At 41.9% G+C, this 25,674-nt stretch overlaps 1 protein-coding gene and 1 long non-coding RNA gene across 2 annotated transcripts; both read left to right on the top strand.

Annotated features, from left to right (window-relative positions):
* The first annotated feature begins 248 nt into the window (after window positions 1–248).
* LOC117475886 lies at window positions 249–6,949 on the top strand. The gene is made up of 3 exons (XR_004555212.1): window positions 249–316; window positions 638–781; window positions 6,914–6,949. It is a non-coding gene; the product is annotated as an uncharacterized LOC117475886 (long non-coding RNA).
* Window positions 6,950–9,171: 2,222 nt separating this feature from the next.
* Window positions 9,172–24,793, top strand: LOC117475885 (NLR family CARD domain-containing protein 3-like). The gene is made up of 13 exons (XM_034122222.1): window positions 9,172–9,283; window positions 9,397–11,254; window positions 11,790–11,954; window positions 12,735–12,905; window positions 13,808–14,088; window positions 14,645–14,698; window positions 14,829–14,869; window positions 14,951–14,997; window positions 15,380–15,597; window positions 16,447–16,712; window positions 23,417–23,533; window positions 23,644–23,785; window positions 24,234–24,793. Exons 1-13 carry the CDS (start codon window positions 9,172–9,174, stop codon window positions 24,548–24,550), a joined length of 3,789 nt encoding a protein of 1,262 aa, XP_033978113.1. The 3' UTR covers window positions 24,551–24,793.
* Window positions 24,794–25,674: the final 881 nt, after the last annotated feature.

Here is a 25,674-nt window from a genome sequence, read left to right as displayed (position 1 = left end):
AAAATCCAATGCACAGTTAACCCTAGAGTATTTAATGCCTACACACTTTAACTTGAGTAAGGTTTAGATGCAGGATGTTTACTGGGTTATATTCACACTGTTGAATCATTATTTTAGTTTCCATAACTTGTTGAACTGTTTTTTTTAGCTGCATGTCTATTTATATCTAACTGAAAAATAATCCCAGTACCTGTTCAGCTGGTTATGAAACAAAGGGAGGAGCTGCAGACAGGTGAAGGCATGTTAAGGTGAAAATATGAGGTCAGACTGCCAGACGCCATTTCACAGCTGAACGGAGCACGAGGAGAACAACAGGGTGAGTGTTAACAGCAGGATCTGCTTTCTAACACATTCATTATTTACTCTGTTAAACTGGACGTCAGAACATCAGCGTCCTAGAGTCCAATGAGACTTCTACAAGTGTTGCAAACCTTTTTTAATTCCTGGTTTCTGAATCATCAGAGCAACATAACATGTGACAGCTCAGCACAGTCAAGATCGAGAGCGGCCTGTCTGAAGTCTGACTGATTTGATGTTCTTTAACTGTGTGTGTGTGTGTGTGTGTGTGTGTGTGTGTGTGTGTGTGTGTGTGTGTGTGTGTGTGTGTGTGTGTGTGTGTGTGTGTGTGTGTGTGCAGTGTTAATGGTTTATCTCTCAGACTGAAGAAGATGAGTGATTTTGAGGAAGAGGACGAGTCTCCAGTCTCCAGCTGTCTGAAGATCGTCCGGTCTATGGGGGATCCTCCAGTCTTCAGTAATGAACCTGGACCCTCAGACACAAGGTAAGAGTTTCTGCTGTAAACTGACCTGAAGAGGATTCAGTTTTTATGTTAACTGATAATCTGATCTCTTTTGAATGATCTCAGTAAAGAAACTCAGAGTACAGAAACAAAGTGTAATTGAACTCTTGCTCCTGGCATCATCAGCGATAGTATATAATCTACTAGTGAAATTATCCTCACACTCTACATGTTGGACTTTGTGTTCAGCAAATAAAATAGAAACTTAGTGTTTCCCCTACCAACAACAGGGCGTTGGGTTTATTAATTAAACAAAAGGCTTATGTTATTTATTTAATTTATGTGCACGTTTCAGTGTCCACTGCGTTGCTTTGTGCGTTCACATTATCTCCTCTGCTCTGTTTCCGAAGGGCAGGGCTCCACACACACACACACACCACACACACCACACACACCACACACACACAGCACACACACACAACACACACACACACACACAAACACACACCACACACACACACACACACACACACACACACACACCACACACACACACACACACACACACACACACACACACACACACATGAGCAAACACTTACAGTCAGAGACAAGAGGAGAGGAGAGAACTACTAAGTGCAAAAAAGTAAAAAAAATCCAACACATTAATTATAATTGCAGTGTTTCCCCTCGGTTTACTGCTTTGGGGGGGTTGCTGCCAGGGCGGGATGAGGGCGGTCCGATGAGGGCGGTCCGATGAGGGCGGTCCGATGAGGGCGGTCCGTGCAGGGGGGGGGGAAGTTACTTTGGTTTGAGAAGTGGGGGGGACACAAAAACAGGGGGTCCTCCGCAATGAAAATAGTTCTCGATTTGAATCCCTTGTCCTGCCTTTCTAACCAAATATATTGTTAGGACTATGGTGCAATCCAAGAACATGTGTAGTGTATAATGCGTGGCAAACTTCTCTAGCATCCTATCCATGTGAACCTGCTTTATTTGTGGGTGGACCTCACCTCCTCTAGGGGGGTCCGGGTGCATGCTCCCCCGGGAAGATTTTCTTTTAAATGTTGAAGTTAAATGCATCAATCTGGTGCACTTTGAGCACAACATGAAGAGATTTATGGATACATCTCTCAACACTCATGAAACAGAACTGTATATATTTTAATAATCCAAACATCTTTAGAATAGGATCACAACCAATAACAAACTAGAAAATGCATTTCCTGCAGAAAATGCGTGCGAACTGTGAACATTTGTTGCTGAATTTAGCTGAAAATGCAGAAAAACCTGAATATGTTATTAGTTGAATGGTGTCTGTAGCTGCTTTTAGCTATACAAACCAAGTCTGAGAAATGCAGAAAAGTGAAATGATTTGAATCAAAATTGTTACAGCTCAAATGCATTGCAAGGACTTTGTTGAAGACTTGAAAGTCAAATGTTAAACTGGAAGAGTAGGAAAAATAGTGAAGAAGCTTAATATTTAAAAGGAAAGGTTTAAAAAGGTATAAACAACAACATGTATAGCCTTGATGTCCTGAAATAGCTGAATAAGTTAATAGTTGAATGGTTTCTGCAGCTGAAAATAGGCTGAAGGAGTTATATATTATATGTAAGTAGTAGTGAATGAATTTGTATTAAGAAGAGAAAAGAAAGTAAAAAGGCTTTGAAAAGCATCAGAATATTTTAACTGCAAACGTTTGAACTAACTTGATGGCGAGTGATCTATCACCATGGCTACGGTATTTGATCACACCCCATAATACGCTTAGATGTGTTGATGGCTGCTTTGTTACCAAACCTGTGAAGTCTTGGGCCGTTTGGAGCATTTTCACTGAAGTTATGAGAAAACCGTGTTTCATGGTGAGCATTGTGTTGCCATGGCAACGGCATTTGAAGAAATCTCAAAACTGTCCCGTAGATGTCTTCACGGCTGGACTGTTAGCACACATGTGAAGTTTGAGCACTTTTTGAACATTTTCATAGGAGTTATAGCAATATCGTGTTTTATGGCGAGGGATGCGTTGCCATGGCAACAGATTTTGAGGAAAAATCACTATTGGCACATAGACATGTTGAAGGCTGGACCATTAACCATTATCTGAAGTCTGGTGCTGTTTTTACCCTTTTCATAGGCGTTACAACAACATCGTGTTTTTTGGCGAGGGATGCGTTTCCATGGAAACGGCCTATAGTGAGATCTCAGATTTGGCGTAGAGCTGTTGAGGCATGGGCCTGTGATATTTATTGAATCGTTTATTTGGCAGGGACAATGCACAGTAATGAACACTTAAAACAGTCAAATGTATCAAGCGTAACAGTGCCAGATTTAGCTTTGAGCTCGTTTCCATCCGCAGTCCCTCACATTAAACATTTAAGAAGATTACATTTGACAAACATGGTAAAAAACAAAATACATGATATGCAAAAAGTGCAAAAGAGCAAGAGCAGCATACACAAGTATTTACCACCTGGCCGGACGATAGAGCAGCTACGACATGTAAAGTGCAAGAGAAGATACAAGAGCTACCTAAAGTGCATTTAGCGGTGATTGCACGTCTGTTTTGTTTCTCAACCATTCTTTGAGTTGACCTTTGAAGCTATTGAGAGTGGGACAATCCCGTATCTCAGTTGGGAGGCTGTTCCACAAAGAGCTGCCTTTAATTGAAAGGACATTTTGTCCAAAAGTGGTCCGTCTGCGGTGGACTTCACAGTCTCCTCTGGTTTCTGACCTAGTGCAGCGTCCAGTGTGTTTTCTGTGGATGAATTCCCCTAAGGGAGGGGGGGGGGGGTAGTCCATGTAAACATTTATAAAAAACACACATACTTTTAAAAGACTTAAAATTGTCAAAACTCAAGAAATGGTGTTTCTCAAGGATGGTACAGTGGTGGTCTGAATAAGGCTTTCTCTCAAACACCTTGATAGCTCTCTTGCACAGCTGTTCTATGGGTTTCAGGTTTGTGGCACAAGCAAACGACCAGTTTGTGAAACAGTATTCAATGTGGGATAGAATCACACAGTGGAGGTATGGCTTTGCAGCATTGACAGTTAAGAAAGGTCTAATTTGTTTAACATTTTGCAAGTTGAATTTATTGGTATTGGATACTTTCTTAATATGTTTCTTAAAAGTCAAATTCGAGTCCAGTATGACTCCAAGATCAACACATTCTCACTCCCAACTCGGCCTATGTTGACGTTATGTCAGGGTCCCTGTCGTCACTTCCCAACGCAAGGGGGAGCCCTTTAGCATCGAGTTTCAACCATCAGGGAGTCCCATTGACTTGCATAGAGCTCCCTGAACGCTGGTAATAGACGAGTTGGGATTGCGGCGAAATGCTCTCCGCAGATCCATTCTCACAGCGTTTATCAACCTTTTTCTAACTCAATATCAAGCCACACTTATTGTTTTTACTTCTTTATTTTAATTGAATAATTTCGGGCTTTTGTTGCCGTCAGTTAGGGGGAGAGTAGGGGCTCAGAATAAAGAAATCTGTATTGTTTCATCGTTTTTTCCTTCTAATTTTGTATTATTTTCTAAACCACACACTGTTATTTACTCAACAATAACACACAATTATCTTTGTGTTTATTTATTTGTTTGATTAATAAACGTCCGTCAGGACCGAGGGTCGGAGCAGCTCATAGGCAAGGCAAGGCAAGGCAAGGCAAGGCAAGTTTATTTATATAGCACCTTTCAACACAAGGTAATTCAAAGTGCTTTACAAAAATGGAAGACATTTTAAAAATGGCATTTAAAATCAGTCATTAAAAAGGAAAGATAATAAAATAAACATTAAAAGAAAAAATACATGGATAAAGTTAAAAGTTACAGTGCAGTTTAAGATGTGAATAGTTCAATTAAAAGCAGCGGCAAAAAGAAAAGTCTTCAGCCTGGATTTAAAAGTAGTAAGAGTTGCAGCGGACCTGCAGGTTTCTGGGAGTTTGTTCCAGATATTCGGAGCATAATAACTGAATGCTGCTTTACCATGTTTAGTTCTGACTCTGGGGACAGAAAGTTGACCAGTCCCTGAAGACCTGAGGGTAGTAGTTGCTTTAGAGAATTTTACACCCGGAAGTAAGTATTCTCTCCGCTTCGCTTGACAAACCCCGTGATTAGTCCTCAAGCTCTGTGATTGGATGTTTGAGTGTGCGCCGAGGGTTAGGCCGAGCGTCGAACAGCACTTTGAAATGGGATGGAACCACGACAGACTGTCCAAAACTGGATTTGAACGCACCCCGTCCCCCCCTCCCCCTCCCCCACCCCGTCCCCAGAACTACACATGCTCTCTATTGTGTGTTTCGCAACATGTTCTATGGCACGTCTCTACTGGGAATTGTAGTTTTAAAAGACGTTTTCGTATATCCCATAATAAGAAGTTGCCAGTATTCAACTGTGTACATCCCTGGAAGTTTAGGGGATAGGAAACACTCACATTTAAAACATATAATTAATAAATGGGTGAAAATTGCTTGTGCCCATAATGGGCAGCATTAATATATACCCACATGACAGCTAAGGTCAGAAGAGCTTTATTTAACAGCTAGTCTTATGTCTGTGACCCCTCCTGTTGTTAATTGATAAGCCTGAAACATGCACTTGTCAAGGTTCAGAGGCACATTTTGAAATATGGCAGTAGCCATCGATCATCTTAAGATAAGATATACTTTATTGATCCCAAGTTGGACATTTGTTCGTTACTGCAGCATGTGTAACAGTTGTAAATATGCAGTGGTGTTTATTTGTAAATCATTTAGTATAATCACACAAATTCTGTGTTTTATGTTGAATAATTCTGTGTTCTTCATTTATTGAATGTTCAATACCTGACAAGGTCAGAGATGAAAAACTTGGTGCTAGTGGTTCGCCGGAGCTGTATTAGATTAACATTAACATGCTTATTGTAGTTGTAAGTGCACTGCCTTGCGGCCTGTAGCACCACATGTGTGGGCTGGACCTGTATTTTACAGGAAAGGAGTGAGCAGAGGGTAGAATTGTCGATTCTTGTTCTGTTTGCTGTGACTATCTTCTCACCCTCTCAGACTTTCAGTTGCGCGCGCTACGCTACCATGGAAACCAAACAATGGTGTAGCTGTATTAAAGTCTGAGTGGAAACGGTCCTGAGTAAATCTGATTTTGTCAGAAATCGGGAGAAATGCGGGAGAAATATGACCCCGGGAGGAAACCGGGAGAGGGCAATGAAATCGGGAGTCTCCCGCGAAAATCGGGAGGGTTGGCAAGTATGCCCATGTGACAATTACCGGAAGTGCTCAACAAACAAATAAAAGTGACGTAAACAAATAATAATACAAATAATGAACTTGGGCTAAGTAGCATTATGGCACCTACACTCAGTATAGAAACTCAGTAGAGCTCAGTATAGAAACTCAGTAGAGCTCAGTATAGAAACCCAGTAGAGCTCAGTATAGAAACTCAGTAGAGCTCAGTATAGAAACTCAGTAGAGCTCAGTATAGAAACTCAGTAGAGCTCAGTATAGAAACTCAGTAGAGCTCAGTATAGAAACTCAGTAGAGCTCAGTATAGAAACTCAGTAGAGCTCAGTATAGAAACTCAGTAGAGCTCAGTATAGAAACTCAGTAGAGCTCAGTATAGAAACTCAGTAGAGCTCAGTATAGAAACTCAGACGTACTTGAATCAGATAAGGAAAATATCGGCACCTAGAGCTCAACAGTACTTCATATTGAATTGAAGTTATACATTGATGTGTATCAACCATTGATTGTTAGTTTGACTTTTAATGGAGCAGCCACAATGTTAGCTAAGTCTAACTCCACTCAATCTAATGTCCATTCAGGAACTAGCATTTTGAAAGTGATTTGTTTTCCATGTTGTGGACAGACCTGACAAAGTGTTCACTGCTTTTACAAATTGGAATCATTATGTAGTTATTACATAAACAAGTTTAATTTAGCCGTAGTAAAACTTGTGAGGTACAGTGAACATGCTGTAGGCGATGATGTTACAGACAGAAGGGCGTTTTGTTTCATAATTATATGAATCACTAAATATCTACCACTTGGGAACAGTTACCAGAATGAAATATCATCTACAGATAAAGAACTTTAAAAAAACAAGAATTTGCCAACTTTGGGTTGTACCATTGGTGAAAATCAGTCAGCGTAAAGTGCTATAAAGGATGTGTTGATCTCCACAGAGGGAAGAGGAAGAGTGGTGTTCCTGTGGAGGAGCAGCTGTCCAGCTGTGCTCTGTGTCAGGACGTCCTGAAGGATCCAGTCTCTACCAGCTGTGGACACTGGTTCTGCAGACAGTGCATCACCTCATACTGGGAGCAGAGACCTCCATCAGGAGACCCCTCCTGTCCCCAGTGTGGAGAAAGATCCAGAACCAGAGCTGGCCTGCAGACAGCCAGTCAGACCAGAACAGTAAAAAGTAAGTCTGAACATCTGTCCAGGGTTTCCCACAGATAGACTTTACTTGGGCTGGCCGCCCAGATATATTAACGTCCGCCCAGGTATATTAACGTCCGCCCAGGTATATTAACGTCCGCCCAGGTATATTAACGTCCGCCCAAGTCTATTAACGTCCGCCCAGTTATATTAACGTCCGCCCAGGTATATTAACGTCCGCCCAGGTATATTAACGTCCGCCCAGGTATATTAACGTCCGCCCAGGTATATTACTACCCTCCTGGCTGGTCTACCTGCATGTGTCGTCCGACCTCTGCAGCTCATCCAGAATGCAGCGGCTCGTCTGGTCTTCAACCTTCCTAAATGCTCCCACACCACACCGCTCCTCCGCTCCCTTCACTGGCTTCCAGTAGCTGCTAGAATCCACTTCAAGACACTGGTGCTAGCGTACCATGCTGTGAATGGATCTGGCCCTTCCTACATCCAGGACATGGTTAAACCATACACCCCAGCACGTGCACTCCGCTCTGCATCAGCCAAACGGCTCGCTGCACCCGCACTGCGAGGGGGACCCAAGTTCCCATCAGCAAAAACACGTGGGTTTGCTATCCTGGCTCCAAAATGGTGGAATGAGCTCCCCATTGACATCAGGACAGCAGAAAGCTTACACATCTTCCAGGGCAGACTGAAAACTCATCTCTTTCGACTCCACTTCGAGCGATACATTTAAAAACGAAAAAACAAACAAAATAAAAAGCACTTATATACTAACAAAGCACTTATATACTAACAAAGCACTTATATACTAACAAAGCACTTAGATACTAACAAAGCACTTAGATACTAACAAAGCACTTACATACTAACAAAGCACTTATATACTAACAAAGGACTTATATACTAACAAAGCACTTATATACTAACAAAGCACTTATATACTAACAAAGCACTTATTCACTAACAAAGCACTTCGATACTAACAAAGCACTTAGATACTAACAAAGCACTTAGATACTAACAAAGCACTTATATACTAACAAAGCACTTCGATACTAACAAAGCACTTAGATACTAACAAAGCACTTATATACTAACAAAGCACTTATATACTAACAAAGCACTTCGATACTAACAAAGCACTTAGATACTAACAAAGCACTTAGATACCCTCGGGGAGGCGCCTCAGGAGCCTCCAGTCCAAGACCAGCAGGTTCAGGGATAGCTTCTTCCCCAGGGCTGTTACCCTGTTGAACTCTGCCCGCTGATAGACTCTAGCCCATACCCATCACCCACCTGTTTATATATTTTACTGTCAATGCCGTTTACACTGTATAGATTAATCTGTTTATAGCCTATTTATAACTATTCTATTTATAATAATTCCATGTACAATTATTCTTATTATGTAGACTCCTGCACTGCTATTTTGCACTTCTGGTGAGATGCCTAAACTATATACTAACAAAGGACTTATATACTAACTAAGCACTTATATACTAACAGAGCACTTATATACTAACAGAGCACTTATATACTAACAAAGCACTTATATACTAACAAAGCACTTATATACTAACAAAGCACTTATATACTAACAAAGCACTTATATTCTAACAAAGCACTTATATACTAACAAAGCACTGGCTTATCTAAAGTTGAGTTTCACTTGAAATGGTTTGGCTCCATGAAACCTGATGTACTTATATGATTCTTCAAGTTTGTATCGTCTTGGTCGAATGCACTTATTGTAAGTCGCTTTGGATAAAAGCGTCAGCTAAATGAAATGTAATGTAATAATAACGTCCGCCCAAGTATATTTCACGACCTATTTAGGTTTTGTTTTTTTATCCGTCCGCGAGCACTACGCCATCTGCGATCGATGAACTAGTGGACAATGATCCCTCGCTCTACGCCTCCTGTACCTGTTCGCTCTGCCATCGCGTGAAGGGTCCGCTAATAAGCGACCAACAGAAAGGGAGACCTTATGAGAAAAAGAGAAGTCAAATGTTGTTGCACATCACTCATGCGCAACTGCGGCGCAATTATGCGCTCTGCAGTAACCCCGCTGCGACGCTCCGGCAAACTAACAGTTCAAGAGCGTGCTCCATTAGAGCACCCCACTCCCCCCCGCCCGTCGTGCACGGCTACCACCACAAGTATAATTCTGATCTGTGGGAAACAGGATTATTCCTGTTGTGTTGTACATAATATAAGTTCATTTAAAACGTTTTTTTTATTCTCACGTTTCCTTCTCTTTCAGCAGAACGTGGTCTGCAGGAGGTTTTAGATGAACATAGGCTCAGTCTGAGGAGGAGATGTGAACGTGTGACTGAAGGAACTGGTGAAAGTGAAACCCTCCTCAACAGGATCTTCACTGAGCTCTACATCACACAAGGCCAGAGTGAAGAGGTTAATACCCAACATGAGGTGAGGCAGCTGGAGACAGCTTCCAAGAAAAATGCCCTCCATTACTCTCCAATCAAGTGCCAGGACATCTTTAAAGCCTCACCTGACCAACAGACTCTCATCAGAGCGGTCCTGACCAACGGAGTCGCTGGAGTTGGAAAAACCTTCTCAGTGCAGAAGTTCACTCTGGACTGGGCCGAGGGTTTGGAAAACCAAGATGTCAGTCTGGTGATCCCGCTCTCCTTCAGGGAGCTGAACCTGATCAAAGGTGAGCAGTACAGTCTTCTCAGGCTGCTCCATGTTTTCCATCCAACCTTACAGAAGGTCACAGCAGAGCAGCTGGCTGTCTGCAAAGTGCTGCTCATCTTTGACGGCCTGGATGAAAGCAGACTTTCTCTGGACTTCAGAAACAATGAGGTTGTGTCTGATGTCTCTCAGCAGTCCTCAGTCAACGTGCTGCTGACAAACCTCATCAGGGGGAAGCTGCTTCCCTCGGCTCTCGTCTGGATAACTTCCAGACCTGCAGCGGCCAATCAGATCCCTCCTGAGTGTGTGGACAGGGTAACAGAAGTACGAGGCTTCACTGACGCCCAGAAGGAGGAGTACTTCAGGAGGAGATCGAGTGATGAAGATCAGTCCAGCAGAATCATCTCTCACATCAAGAGCTCCAGGAGCCTCCACATCATGTGCATGATCCCAGTCTTCTGCTGGATCACTGCTGCAGTTCTGGACCACATGTGGACTACAGACCAGAGAGGAGAGCTGCCCAAGACCCTCACTGACATGTACTCACACTTCCTGCTGGTCCAGACCAAGAGGAAGAAGCAGAAGTATGAAGAGGGACATGAGACGAGTCCACAGCAGCTGACGGAGGCTGACAGGGAGCTTCTTCTGAAGCTGGGGAGGCTGGCGTTTGAACATCTGGAGAAAGGACACATCATGTTCTACCAAGAAGACCTGCAGCGCTGTGGTCTTGGTGTCACCGAGGCCTTGGTGCACTCAGGAGTTTGTACAGAGATCTTCAAACGAGAGAGAGTTATCTTCAAGAAAACAGTCTACTGCTTTGTTCATCTGAGCATTCAGGAGTTTCTGGCTGCAGTCTACATGTTGCACTGTTACACCAACAGAGACACAGAGGTACTGAAGGACTTCCTGCAGAGAGACTGGGACGATGGCAACAGTGATAGCAGTGATCAGGATCACCCATCCCTGCAGAGTGACTATAACAACATGTTTAACAGTGATCAGGAGTACCCATCCCTGGATGTCTTCCTAAAGAGAGCCATGATGAAATCACTCAGAAGTAAAAATGGCCACCTGGACCTGTTTGTCCGCTTCCTCCACGGCCTCTTTCTGGAGTCCAACCAGAGACTCTTAGGAGGCCTGCTGGGTCGCACAGACAACAGACCAGAAATCATCCAGAGATCCATCAGCAACCTGAAGAAGATGAGAAGTGATGAAGTCTATCCTCACAGGAGCATCAACATCCTCCACTGTCTGACAGAGATGAAGGACCACTCAGTACATCAGGAGATCACAGAGTTCCTGAAGTCAGAGAACAGATCAGAGAAGAGACTCTCTGTGAAACGCTGCAGAGCTCTGGCCTACAGGCTGCAGATGTCAGAGGAGGTTCTGGATGAGTTGGACCTGGAGAAGTCCAAAACATCAGAGGAGGGACGACGGAGACTGATTCCAGCTGTGAGGAACTGCAGGAAGGCTGTGTGAGTCCAGATGTGATTAGCTTTATAGATTAGTGTAGATAAGGATTTTAGTTTTTAAAATAAACACTATACAACTTGTTGCTGTTTCACATACTGTGAGAGCTAAATTGAATTAATACAATTATTCTAATAATTTTAAAATGTTACAGTTTTTTCTTCTCGTCATTTTCCTTGTCAAAATAATATGAATGATGTTTTATCACAGCAACATGTGATCAGAACATACAGAATAACTTTACATATGTCATTGAATGCAGTAAAGTTATTATGAAATGATTGCAGTTTCTTTATCGTTAAATTAGACACAGAGCAATATGTGATTTATGTTGACTCTAGTCTTCTCTAGTCTAGAAGGTAGCTAGCAGAGAGGTGACAGACATGGGATCAGATCACACTCTACCAAATATTAAATAGACTAACATCCAGTGGTAATCAGATCATGAGATTCAAAATGTTTTTCCTCAAATGCATGAAGTAAATATGTTGTTTCCTCTTTTTTTTATATAAACAAATTCTGTAATATGTGTTCTAACAGAATTCCTGACAGTGGATTCTTAGACTGGGAAGTCGTGGCCTCAGCTCTGAAGTCCGACCCCTCCGATCTGAGAGAGCTGAAGCTGGGAGTATATCTGCAGGATTCAGAGGTGGAGCAGCTGAGTTCTGGACTAAAGAGTCCAAACTGTAGACTGAAGACTCTGAGGTCAGATCACTGGCTGTAGTTCATGTGGTTTTGTACTGTATTTATAATTGATATATTTATAATTCCATCATTTGCCTGAGTACAAAGATATTTGAATAAGTTCACATTTCTTTCTAAATTGCTGAATATTTGACAAGAATAACAGAAAGCAGAGAAAGTAAATGTGTGAGGGGACAGTGTGTGAGCTTCCACAGACTCTCACTGTGCTCCATGAGTCAGTGAAGATGCTGTCAGTACTGATGAGCTGTGAGGGAGATGAAGGAGGTTCTTCTGATGCATTATCAATGCATTTATAGTTATCTACTATTACATTTCTAAAAGTATCTTCATCATTTTTGACATTGGCATCTGAACCCTCTCCAGGTCTGAAAAGATGATGAGACTTTGAACTATCTCAAGCAGGACCATTGTTCTCTGAACTTACATGATGTGTTCTTTATTCAGACTCTGGTGCTGCTTCTTTGTAAACTCTGTGATCTTGAGTTGAATCAGTTTCTGCGGGTTTTGATTTGTCTGGCTGCACATCACGAGTTAGTGTAGAAGAAGCAGAGTTTATGATGTGAAGTCACCACTTTTTATTGAAGGTGAAGAACGTTGTCTTTCATATTAATGAGAGCTCTTTTCACTTTTTGGATCTTACTGTTTTTAACCTGTTGGGAGTGTCCACTTTATAAACGTCTACATTCTCTACTTCTCCAGCTATAATCAGATTATTAAACCTTTCATTATTTCAATCAGGAACATTGTTTTCTAAACTTACATCATGTCTTCTTTATTCAGACTGAGTGGCTGCAGTTTGTCAGAGATCAGCTGTTCTGCTCTGATCTCAGCTCTGAAGTCCAACATCCATCTGAGACATCTGGACCTGAGTCTCAACGATCTGAAGGATTCAGGAGTGGAGCTGCTGAGAGATCTTCTGGAGAGTCCAGACTGCAGACTGGAGACTCTCAGGTCAGTAAGGGGTCGACTCAGTCTCTGCTGGTTCAGCAGGATTGTATTGAACACAGGGAGGTGGATGTGTTCCTCTCACTGGGGAATCTCTCCAGTTCCACCTTCCAGGTGTAGCCTAGCTTAGCACAACACATCAGTGATGTTACCATTTATCTGCAGTTTCTCCTTTTGTTCATCTCATGTTTCTTTTCTTGCGTTCTCCCAAGAACAATATAATGCAAGCTGACAATGCAAAGCCACATTTCAGTCAGGAGCAACTTGTTAACAGACAAATCCTACTCTGCATAATTCACTCTGATCCTTTAAACAAACGGAATTCATCTTATATTCTCCATCCGGTTTCTTTTATAAATGATATAATAAACAGATTAATACAGTTAATACACATTTATATCACAATTATTAAACACTAACCAATAATTTCAGGTTTAGCTTTTTATTAAAAAATGTCTGAAGCTACATGATGCTCAAACTGACTGAATAGTTTACACTGAAGATGCTGTGATCTATGTCTCCACTATTCCTAAAATAAATATTCTCTATTTATTTTGATCACATTTCTTCTAAATTCATCCTGACTTCTTTGTAAACTCTGTGATCTTGAGTTGAATCAGTTTCTGTGGGTTTTGATTTGTCTGGCTGCACATCACGAGTTAGTGTAGAAGGAGCAGAGTTTATGATGTGAAGTCACCACTTTTTATTGAAGGTGAAGAACGTTGTCTTTCATATTAATGAGAGCTCTTTTCACTTTTTGGATCTTACTGTTTTTAACCTGTCGGGAGTGTCCACTTTATAAACGTCTACATTCTCTACTTCTCCAGCTATAATCAGATTATTAAACCTTTCATTATTTCAATCAGGAACATTGTTTTCTAAACTTACATCATGTGTTCTTTATTCAGACTGAGGCGCTGCAGTTTGTCAGAGATCAGCTGTTCTGCTCTGGCCTCAGCTCTGAAGTCCAACATCCATCTGAGAGATCTGGACCTGAGTGGCAACGATCTGAAGGATTCAGGAGTGGAGCTGCTGAGAGATCTTCCGGAGAGCCCAGACTGCAGACTGGAGACTCTCAGGTCAGTAAGGGGTCGACTCAGTCTCTGCTGGTTCAGCAGGATTGTATTGAACACAGGGAGGTGGATGTGTTCCTCTCACTGGGGAATCTCTCCAGTTCCACCTTCCAGGCGTAGCCTAGCTTAGCACAACACATCAGTGATGTTACCATTTATCTGCAGTTTCTCCTTTTGTTCATCTCATGTTTCTTTTCTTGCGTTCTCCCAAGAATAATATAATGCAAGCTGACAATGCAAAGCCACATTTCAGTCAGGAGCAACTTGTTAACAGACACATCCTACTCTGCATAATTCACTCTGATCCTTTAAACACCTGAGTTGAAACTCGACGCTAAAGGGCCCCCCCTTGCGTTGGAAAGTGACGACAGGGACCCTGACACAACGTCAACATAGGCCGAGTTGTGAGTGAGAATGTGTTGTTCAGTCAGGAGCAACTTGTTAACACATTTTACAGTTAAAAAGTGAGTCTGTTTGTTTTTTCTATGAAGTTGTTTTGTTCCTGGACTAATGCCTAGTTAACTCTGTAATGCAGCTGAGAGCTGTGGCAGTCAGTCGTAGTGTTTGCAGAGAGGATATGATGGGATGTGAAGCATGAGATCAGGACTCTGAAGCTGACTCAAAGAACAAACACTTATTTTAAACTGGATCTCAAACTGTTGGATTGTGTTCATCCCTACAGGATCAGATATCATGAGACGATCAGATCCACGATCCAGAAGACCTGTGAGTACTGAAACCATGTCCTCCATTCATCAAGATATTGTACATTAAATCTGATCTTAAAAGGTATTTATAGTACAATAATTATTATTATTGTTTTATTATTATTTTTCTCACCTCTTCTCTCCATCAGGTGACTCCGATGTGGAACAGGAAGTGAAGACAGACACAAAGGTGAGAGAGGAGCAGCTGTACAGAGTTGAAGATAGAACTTAACTTGTTTTCTAATATAATAAATAACTTTGTTTGTTCCAGGCTCCTGAATCCTTCTCACCCGAACACACACCTGAGTCTTCATACAGGTAACCCTACAACATGACCAACTATTATTTTAAACACATATATTAATTTCATTGTGTTTGATGTCATGTCTTTCACCTTGAGGTTTTGCATCCAATCTCTTTCCAGCAGACATGAATAAAATAATGCCTCTGTGTGTAGGATTGTTTTCTTGTACCAGTCTAGATCCTCGCTGGACTAGACATTTTGTTAATTGAATGAAAGTGTACACACACATCCTGATGCATGTGGACACATCTTCAGTGATGTTCCTGTAACCATCAGGTGTTTCAGATCTTTCAACAAACCCTCCTCCAGGTCAGATCCAGCTGGATGAACACCTGTCAGTCAGAACACAGGCCAGTGAAGGCTTGTTGTAGTAACTTGTCTCTTGTGTGTCTACAGGTTCAGGTGTCCTGGTCCAGGTGAGTTCCAGTGTGCTTCGACTGGCCTGGTGTTCGTCATGGCTCAGGAGGCGGAGCTTCTGTACAGGACGGTCCCTTGGGATGAGAATCTCCTCCAATCAGCTGGCAAGCAGGCAGCAGGGCCGCTGTTCGACGTGAAGAGTTCTAATGAAGCTGCCGTCTGCCAGCTCCACCTGCCGCACAGTGAGACAGAGGATGGTAAAGACATCAAGTGTTAACAAATACACTTATACAATGTTTAGCACCTTATGTTATCCACTACCGTTCAAAAGTTATGAAGCAGCTTTATTAAACTAGTTTAACAAAGATAAGATAATTCAGACACAAAATCTGTTCTTTACATTCAAAATAGTCGTGTCCCCAAAAGAAGAAGAATGAAATCATTAAAACATCCATTTAGTCGATGTGTTTCATGACATCATTATTGAAGCAGACGATGCAATGCAGCTCTAAATACTGAGTTGGAGTGTCTTTGGGCCTCTGCAGTCTCCTCACTGTATATTAAAGACATGTAAACTGTGACCTGTCAGTCCACAGCATGTTTAGCTGCTAACAGTGCTAACTCAACGCTAACTCACTCTAAGCTAGCAGTTTGATTAATTATTACTTTGTTATCCATCTGTTGCTCTTTCTGCTCTCTACATTGTCAGTCTGGCTGAAGCATGTACAAAACAAAACAACAGACAACAACATTTATAAGTTAGACTTTCTACGCCCTGAAAGCTTTAGAGAACTCTTCACACGTCTTGAGAATCACTCAGACATGAGACCGGACTCAGTCAAGCTGTTCTGGCTGCAGATTACAAACATCTCAGCAGTCTTTAAATTAGAAAATAATTACGCATGCTCACCTCCAGAAAGATCACAGGGGGACGGAACAATAATTAAACATTAACATAAAAGGTGGAGGATATAAACTGGTACATCCCAGTGAGGCTCCAAAGTGAATGACATCAGATGAACATTAGCTCTGAACTAAAGTGTCATTGAATATGATGAAGCTGTTTCAGCAGCAAAGCAACAGATGACCAGCTCTTTGCTCCACAGCGCTGCTCCTGGACGGCCTGTTGTCTGTCGTCCACATCACTGATGAAGGCCTGAGCATCTTGGAGCCGCTGGAAGTCACACCCACTCACGTGGTGGTGAAGGTGCTTCACCTCTCTTCCTTTGGCCTGATCCTTAACATCAATACAATGAAAAGGCTTCTAAAGTGGCGAATAAAGGGCCAAATTCTGCTGTTCCTTCAACCCCCGGGCAGAGTGGAACAAATACTGGATGTACATCTGCTGCAGAACAACGTCCTTGAGGAGGAGGTAATGTGCTCACCATCAGGCTAAACACTTGTTTTAAACCACAGCTGTTTCCACAGAGAGGTTGAGGCCCCAAGCTCCCTACTGAGAGAGATAATATGAGAACACGATTACTCTCCTAATCTGAAAATCTGAGTTTACTCTGTGAACATAGGCTGATTTACTTCACACACAAACACATAAAATGGTTCTTTATAAATGAAATAATCATGAACTGCTAAGAATATATAAACTACAGAATAACATAAGTATTATATCAATAATGTGATGATGAATGGCAGGTTACATAATTAACATTGACAGTAAATCAGATGGTTAGCAAATACTGAAAGGCACAGTTGAAACACTCAAGAACTGAAAGATTGAAAGGAAGTATTTTGGGAGTCCAACACTAATCAAAGCCTTAAAGGTTCCCTATTATACTGTTTCTCATCAATATATTACAGGTCTCAGATATATCCAGAGCCTGTCTCTGATTGGCTGAAACACCAAACAGATCATTGCAGCATTACCCATAATCCCCTCTGTTTCAGCCCTGTTTCCAAAGTGCTGATTCTCTGTCTGTTACTTTAGATGAAAATAAGGAGCCCCTCCCCACGCCCCTCTGAGAGAGATTTGGTTACAAAGAACTCAATAGCCGCGTTCACACCAAGTACTTTCCTGTACTTAGTTCCGGCACTAAGAGCCCTGGCACTTTTAACCCCAGGGTACTTAGTACAGATCGCGTTCACACCGGAGTACTTTTCCCTGAGGGAAGATTACAAGTACAGTAGGTGGCGGTAAGCACCTTAAAGTTGTTTGCAACCCGCTACAAAACAAGAGATGAAGAAGAAAAACTGATACAGGATCTGTTTAATCGCCATGTCGGTTTTCTTTATTGCACTCTCAAGACATAACATTAAATAGAAATATTTTAAATGTAACTAAAGTGTCAGTTGTACATGTCAGTAAACATTGTCAATATAAAATAAAGTGTCAGTTGTACTATATAATAACAGTAATAACAATATAAAATAAACTGTCCCAGGTGTAGGGAGTCTCAGCAGCAAACCCACCTTTATTATATATCTTCCTGAGACCCACTGCATCCGTCTGCCATAAACACTATGCAAACATACATGTTAGTTTTGGCCCATAGTGGACTCCATGTTGTGTTGTGTGAAATGGGGGGGAATTAAAAGTTTAGGTCAAATAATATTTAAAATTATATAAATTGTCATATTTGTGTATGTGCCGCTGCCATTCCCCCACAAGGTTGCAACATTGATGATAAATAAATGACAAATAAAGCTTTGCCAGTTTATAACCGATGAAACATGATGGTATCAGAATAATCACTTACATGTGATGTATAGGATGCTACACAGGTCACAAAAGATAAAGTGTCAGGAGAAATAAGCTTAATCGCCATGTCGGTTTTTCTTTATTGCACTCTCAAGACATAACATTAAATAGAACAATTTTAAATGTAAATAAAGTGTCAGTTGTACATGTCAGTAAACATTATATATAAAATAAAGTCATAACAGTAATAACAATATAAAATAAACTGTCCCAGGTGTAGGGATATTCTCAGCAGCATGCACACCTTAGTGCAACGTTGTGTGTCGTGTGTCAGTATTTACAAAAACTATACCAAATAAACTGTTATTAAATGCAGTTTGTCGCTCATCCTGCCGCTGCGCCGACGCTTCCTCATGGCGCAGCGCCCACACTTCATCCTGGTGCTGCTGGCGCTCCATCTGCTGCTTGAACACTTCTGCCTGGCGCTCCATCGAGGTGAGCATCTTGTCCTCCGTTTCCTGGGCCTTGGTGAACAGCACCATCTGATCTCCACGCAGCGACTCATTCACCACGGCACGCCGGTCCTCCAACGCCTGGGCGGTGTCAAAGAAATTCGCATCCCGTGTCCGCTTTCCTAAGAGGGGAAATAAGCAATATACAAGATCTTAGTCGCCATGTAGTTTTACAACATACTAGGAATGTGTTTTTTGTATTTTCACAAATAGAATTAAGGTTTCACAAATCTGAAACTGTGTTATAAAGAATCTTTTGACTCTCTGGGATAATCCAGTCCAGATTTGATGAGTGTAGGTATAGTGGTTTTAGATCAGGACCTGGTCTAATGTGGTCTACATGTAAAAAAAGCACTGAAATCTCCCTTTTTTGTATTTTCACAAATAGAATTAAGGTTTCACAAATCTGAAACTGTGTTATAAAGAATGTTTGGCTTCTCTGGGATAATCCAGTCCAAATAAATCGGCTATGCAGCGATTCAAGAGGTTCAAACACGGAGGATTGTTCCTTTTTGAAGAGTGCTTCATGTATGCTTGAACTTTGTTTAATGTTGTTGAGGCAAGTTAAACATAAAATATGATGAATATTATGAAATAAACATGATTGTGAACATCAGTTCGATGCGTAACGTTCTTTCAAGACAAAGTTACAGTGTGTGTACCTTTGCGTTTGGTTGCTGGTAAGGAGGACGACAAAGCGCTGTGATCTAGAATGCAAAGCTCACTTGTTTCCAATCCCGAGAGTTGTCCATCCTCGCCTGAAACAGACGATTAGTGCCATGAGTTAGTGAAGCAAATTACAGAAACACTGCACAGTTATTCACAAGTCAAAACGTTTTCATACAGCGGAGAATATCTAGCTAGCTAGATGTAGCTAGCCGGGGCCGGTGTTAGCCTATTATGGCTAGCATGGCTAGCTTGATCTACTGAGCAAATAAAAGTACATCTGAGACCATTATTGTGCAGATTAAAACCCCAGTGCATGTAGTTGATTTTACCTTCATCGTGGTAGTCATCGTTGGCCACTGAATCCGCCGTTTGTAGTCCTGAGTTTCTTTATATTTAGCCGGCTGTGCACAATTCCCAGGTCGAGTGAAAGCTACCGAACTGGCTTCAGTAGCATTCCTTGGGTCGCGTTCTCGGCGTAGATCTCCAGAAGCGCCGACACCTCCTCATCATTTCTTGATGCTTGCCATAACTGCTTTCAAAAACAAACACAACGCACGGAGCGTTGTGTTTTTGTAGCGAGGAAAAACAATGGCATCTCCACACAACATTTTCAGAGTTGTACGGGCGTGGTTTGCAATTCGCCCAGCCAATCAGCACTGGGGAACTTTTGGAGCACTTTTCACCCACAGAAAAGTACGCTCTCTGAGCTGGCTCTAAAAATGGGGGTAAAAGTACCCGAGATTAAGTACGATTTTTGGTGTGAACGCGACATAAGGGGTACTCACGGAACTAAAACGCGAAAAGTACGGTGAAAGTACTCCGGTGTGAACGCGGCTAATGGTGCTCTAGGACAGTGGTTCTCAAACTTTTTTCAATAATGTTCCCCCTTTGAAAAACAATGTCAGCCGAGTACCCCCTGATCAGCGCATAAACTATTTGTTAGGGACAAAATGCCTATATAAAGAGGTCCAGCACAGCGCTGCACCATCAGTGTCTGATTTATTAAAACAACAACATTGTAACTGAGAAACACTCAAATGCTACATTTCAAATGTTTACAATCCATCACTAAATTCATGCAATAACACTAAGATGACATTAGCTGCATTGAACTGATCTTTTTAATAAGTTGTACTTTCAATTTAGTGAGAAACATGGGCTTGTGCTTCACTGAGGATCTGTGTCATTCTGACAGGGAGGCAAACTGCAGTTATTACACTTCGCGTTTTTAAATATGTGTAACTCTGTTAATATAAAACCCACACTGCTCAAACTTCGTTACTTTTCCTAAAACTGGTATATTTATTTATTTTGGGGCGTGGGGAATGAAGAGAAAAAAAAATAGGAGCATTTATACCTATAACCGCCAGACGGGTAAACTTTTGAATAAAGTCGTTAATCTACTATTAGTAGTTTGTTTAAATGTATTACTTGTATTGTTTTTTTCATTAAAGGGGACCTATCATGCAAAATGCACTTTTGTACGTCTTTTCTACATGAACATGTGTCCCCGGTGTTCCAGGGAACTCACCAAGTGTCAGAAAACACAACCCTCTCTATTTTCCTCCATACCCAAATCTCTAAAAAAGGGGCTGCAACGGATCTGCTAAAAACTGATCCAGATTTGAACACTGTCCTGACGTCAGGACGGTGGCGCTACGGCTATTGGGCCAACTCCACCAATCAGGAGGAGACAGCCACGGCCATTGCCGTTCGAAAGCGCTGGAGATGCTGCAGTACATATGCCAGGCCTGTAGGTGGTGCTGTTCTCACAGAATCTGCCCTTGCAAATCCAGAGCTAAAAAATGTCAAATTGAGCAAAATGAGGCATGGCTAAAATGCATGATCTGTTTGGTATTTTGAAAAAAAAAAAGTATAAATATGCCTTATATAGGTATGGTCCTACACTATATTATTATAATATAGCATGATAGGTCCACTTTAACATAAAATAAATCTCACGTACCCCCTGCAGTACTCCAACGTACCCCTAGGGGTCCACATACCATTTTGCATAATAGGTGACCTTTAAATCCATAACTGAAAATGACCATAACCAAGCATACGGACCGCATTGTCTTACTGAACCGATGAGCTGCTGTGCTGGATAAAGGAGGGAACACAGCGGTGGACCTGGGGGAGGTAGCTGGAGGATATACTAGTTACAAAAAAAAATGCTATTTAAGTGAAATCTTTAATACTAACTAAGAACTAATAAAATAAAAGTAAAGAGAGGAAAACGCTAAGGTGATAAGGATTTGAGAGAATACTAAAAGGGGGGTTACAGAGATGAGAGGAAAAGAGAAGAGTTGGTGTCTCCTATGTCCTTTTGTCTTCCAAAACGGAGCCCCTAAAGCAGGGGTGTCAAACTCAATTTCATCACGGGCCACATCAGCATTATGGTTGCACTCAAAGGGCCGGTTGTAACTTCATGACTATATAAACATACATATATAAATATTTAATATATATAAAATAATGTATTATATTACTTTATTGCCTCTGCATTGGATTATTATTGGATAGGGTAAGTCTAGGGCAAATACGTGCAAGTCTCTTCAGTGAGAATGTCACAAAATTATTTAAAAAGAAAAGCCAAATTCTGAAAAAAAAGTCAAAATAAAAAAAGAAGTGACATTTTGAAAAAAAAGTAACAATTAAAAAAAAAAATCAAATTCTAAGAAAAAGGCATAGTTTGAGAAAAAAAGTTAAATTCTGAGAAAAAGTCAAATTCTAAGAAAAAGGCATATTTTGAGAAAAAAAGTCAAATTCTGAGAAAAAAGTCAAATTTAAGATGCATTGTGGGACATGTAGTTTATGGACATCGTGCTTCTGTAAATCGGCATGTAACCGTATAATAAACATATTACATTCTTTCAGAGCTCTTGCGGGCCACATGAAATGAAGTCGCGGGCCGGATTTGGCCCCCGGGCCTGGAGTTTGACACCCCTGCCCTAAAGAGTCATGGAAAAAAAAAAAAGTATCTCGTGCGCACGAGAAAGTTACCGGTGCCCCAAGTAGGAAGTGGAGCACACAGGAGACGACCGTTTCTGTTATTTTTATGTGGGGAAATGGCATTGCATATATTATATATATATATTATTTGAGATATAATTCGAACTCGGACTTCATTTTAAGGACATTTCGGCCAGGGGTGTAGAGCTATTTGTTTAAGCACCGGATTCACAAAACAGGAGAGTCTGTGGACCAGTCTGCCTTGATCTATGAATGAAGAGATGTGCCTTTTATGCACCGCCTTCACTTCATTAGAACAGCTGAAGAGAAATGAGGCTGCTAGGTTTTAACCACACACACACACACACCTCCACACACACATCGAACTGCCCGATTAATCCCCCTATTACTGGTTTTATGAAGGAGATGTCCGGTCACCAGGGCGCATGATGTGTGTGTGTTTGTGCTCTGCTCAGCTCCGCTCTGTGTTTGTGTGTTCGGTGTGCTTGTGTGTGTCCGGCATTTGTTTTCAAATTACCATGAACAGTAATTTACACAGATCTGGCCAACTCCATACTGGAGGTATATGTGTGTGTTCCCAAGGGAAAGAAGTTTGTTTAATCTTAATCTCGATGCTTAGTCCTGTCGGAGTGCACTATCATAATATCTTCTGAAAACAAATGCCATTGACACACACACACACACACACACACACACACACACACACACACACACACACACACACACACACACACACACACACACACACACACACACACACACACACACACACACACACACACACACACACACACACACACACACACACACACACACGCCCTGGCGACCAGACATCTTCATAAAACTAATAATATGGTGTAATAATCGGGCAGTTCGATGTGTGTGTGTGTGTGTGTGTGTGTAGAGGTGTGTGTGGTTAAAACAGAGCAGCCTCGATCCCTCTTCAGCTGTTCTAATGAAGGTAAACACAGTGAAGGCGGTGTGTAAAAGGCACATCTCTCCTACTTGGCGAACCGGTAACTTTCTCGAGCGCACAAGATACTTTTATTTTCTTTCATGACCATTTAGGGGCTCCGTAAACAGCCCTAATAAATATATAAAAAAATGTGTTGGAGAATTGGAATTTCATCCAAACATATCTAACCTATACACTTTAATTAATGTACTCACATATGTCCTCATGATGTTATTCTGAATTGATTGTAATTATTATATCTCTGTAGGTCTATCAACATTTAAATTGATCAAAATGTCCTGTTACTAAAGGTTGTTCAAAAACACAGACGTGCTGTGAACATCCCAATCTCCTCCGACTGTGAGCTGGACATTGATCACAGTTACAGTGTGCACTGTGAACCTGAGGGCTTCTTCATACAGCCTGAGGTGAGTCACTGATACTCTGATGAAACACAATGATCATTATCACACATGTATCTGCATTCACAATCAGGAAAGATCCAGATCAACTTTTAACTTCTGCTTCTGGTTTTCAGAGTAAAACATTTGATTCCAGGTTTGGACCAAACTACCACCCGACATTTCAAGTTACCCTGACGACGAGCACAGAGAGAGTGGCTTTGAAGGTCCAGGACCAAGGTGGAAATGTAGTCTGGAGTTATCGCGTGTCACTGGAAGGTAAAGACTCCATCTGAGCTCAGACCCAGTGATAGACTGGATAACTCTAAAGCTCCATCTCATAGCCTTCTCTATTAAGGCTCCATGGCAGCGCATCATTACGACATTAAACACACAACCTGTAATATTCCTAAACTATAGTAAAAACTAGTGTGGTGGTGAAACAGCGTGGCATCTTGGGAGTTGTAGTCTTCAGCTTCTCATGGTTAAGTGGATACGGCGCCATTACAGGAGACCGTGATGAACGTACTGTTACCTTGATTAAAATTACACATCTCTCTGAACCATTTGAGACAATCAAAATACATTTTAATGAGGAAATGTTACATATTATAATTTTAAGTGAACAGAAATCCACCTCTGGGAATGTCGAGTTACTTGAATTTTTAAGAGATCTGTTTAATGTGATTGTTGGTTAACAAAAGTATTTTCCCTGTTTATCTTCCAGTTCCAAGGAAGGAATTGTCCCAGAGGAATGTCCTAGCATGGAGCAGAGTCCGAGAAGACCAGAGGCTGTTCTCAGTTCGGACAGAGTTCAAAGAAAGAGTGTCTCCACCTCTCCTGAAGGACCTTCTGGATAAACTCCTTGAGTCTGGAGTTATCAGTGAATCTGAAATGGAGTCAGCCAGAACCAAATCCCGAAATGACGGAGCACTTGAGGTGCTGGACGTGGTGCGAAAAAAAGGAGCTGCAGCCAGCAGGGTTCTGATCAATGCTCTCCGTGAGCTGGACCCGTATCTTTACGAAGAGCTCAACTTGAGCTGAGGCAAAACCTTGTGGAGTGTGTGTGACAGTTGAAGTCTAGTCCTCTGTTTTGATACCTGTACATTTTCCCCCTTGTCCTTGAAGGTAACACAGATTCTGAGCGAAGGCCACTTTCCTTCTCTCTTTTCTCCTGGACTCCCTCCTGAGAGCAGCTACCCGTATTGGCCTTCCTTTGGTATTATCTTGAGTTTTTTTTCAAGTACATGCTTACTTTATTACATAAAATACTTGAATTTACCAGCATCCATTGCATCCTTTCACATTTTTGTCAGGCATAGGAGCCGGGTTATGACACAAATAAGGGCTTGTTCTTATTTTACCAATTGGTACTGACTTCTGGGTAAGATTTGAGATTTTGGGGCATTTGGTACCTAGGCATGCGATTTGGAGTTTTATTTGTTTTGTATTATCAAACTGCAAAAACCTTTCCCTGTTTGTGTCACAAACGAGCTGAGGACCAAAATGCAACACACGGGAAACCAGGGATAGTCGGTAACCATCTTTATTAAAGGCAATAAACTGGTATGAGACGAAAAGGCAGATAGTAGGCAAAGGGCTGGTCGGGGACAGGCGAGGGTTCCAGGAGAAGGCAAGACGGGAGTCGCAGGTACAGACCGGGTCAGGGAGCAGGCGAGGCAGAATAGTCCGGGTACAGGCAGGGTCAGGAAACAGGCGAGGCAGGCTGGTCAGGGACAGGCAGGGTCGAAACCGGGAGAGCAATCTGGAGGGTAATGCGGGAAAGACTGGCATGCTGCAAAGTACGATCTGGCACTGAGGTGAAGGTGAAGTGGGCCTATATACTAATGGAGCTGATGGGTGTAACAGAGTGAGAGAGAGAGACAGGGTGTGGCTACCAGGTGACTAAGGAATGTTAATGCAGAAAATAGGTGAGTGAGAAAGCAGAACTGTGACAGAACCCCCCCCTTAATGGACGGCTCCCGACGTCCAAGACAAAACTACGAGAAAAAAATAAAAAATCAACAAAAAACCTACAGACACAGGGTGGAAGGTGGGGGTATGGGAAAAGTTAATACTCATCTGAGAATGCTCTCTCGGCCTCCCCCTCCTGGAAATCCTCGTCCTCCTCGACTGAAGACGCCTCCCCCTCCTCCTCGACGAAGCCC

The sequence above is a fragment of the Trematomus bernacchii genome, unplaced genomic scaffold (genome assembly GCF_902827165.1).
Source record: "Trematomus bernacchii unplaced genomic scaffold, fTreBer1.1, whole genome shotgun sequence".
Lineage (NCBI taxonomy): Eukaryota > Metazoa > Chordata > Actinopteri > Perciformes > Nototheniidae > Trematomus > Trematomus bernacchii.
The sequence above is the reverse complement of the archived record's forward strand: the minus strand, read 5'-3'. Positions and strand labels throughout refer to the sequence as shown.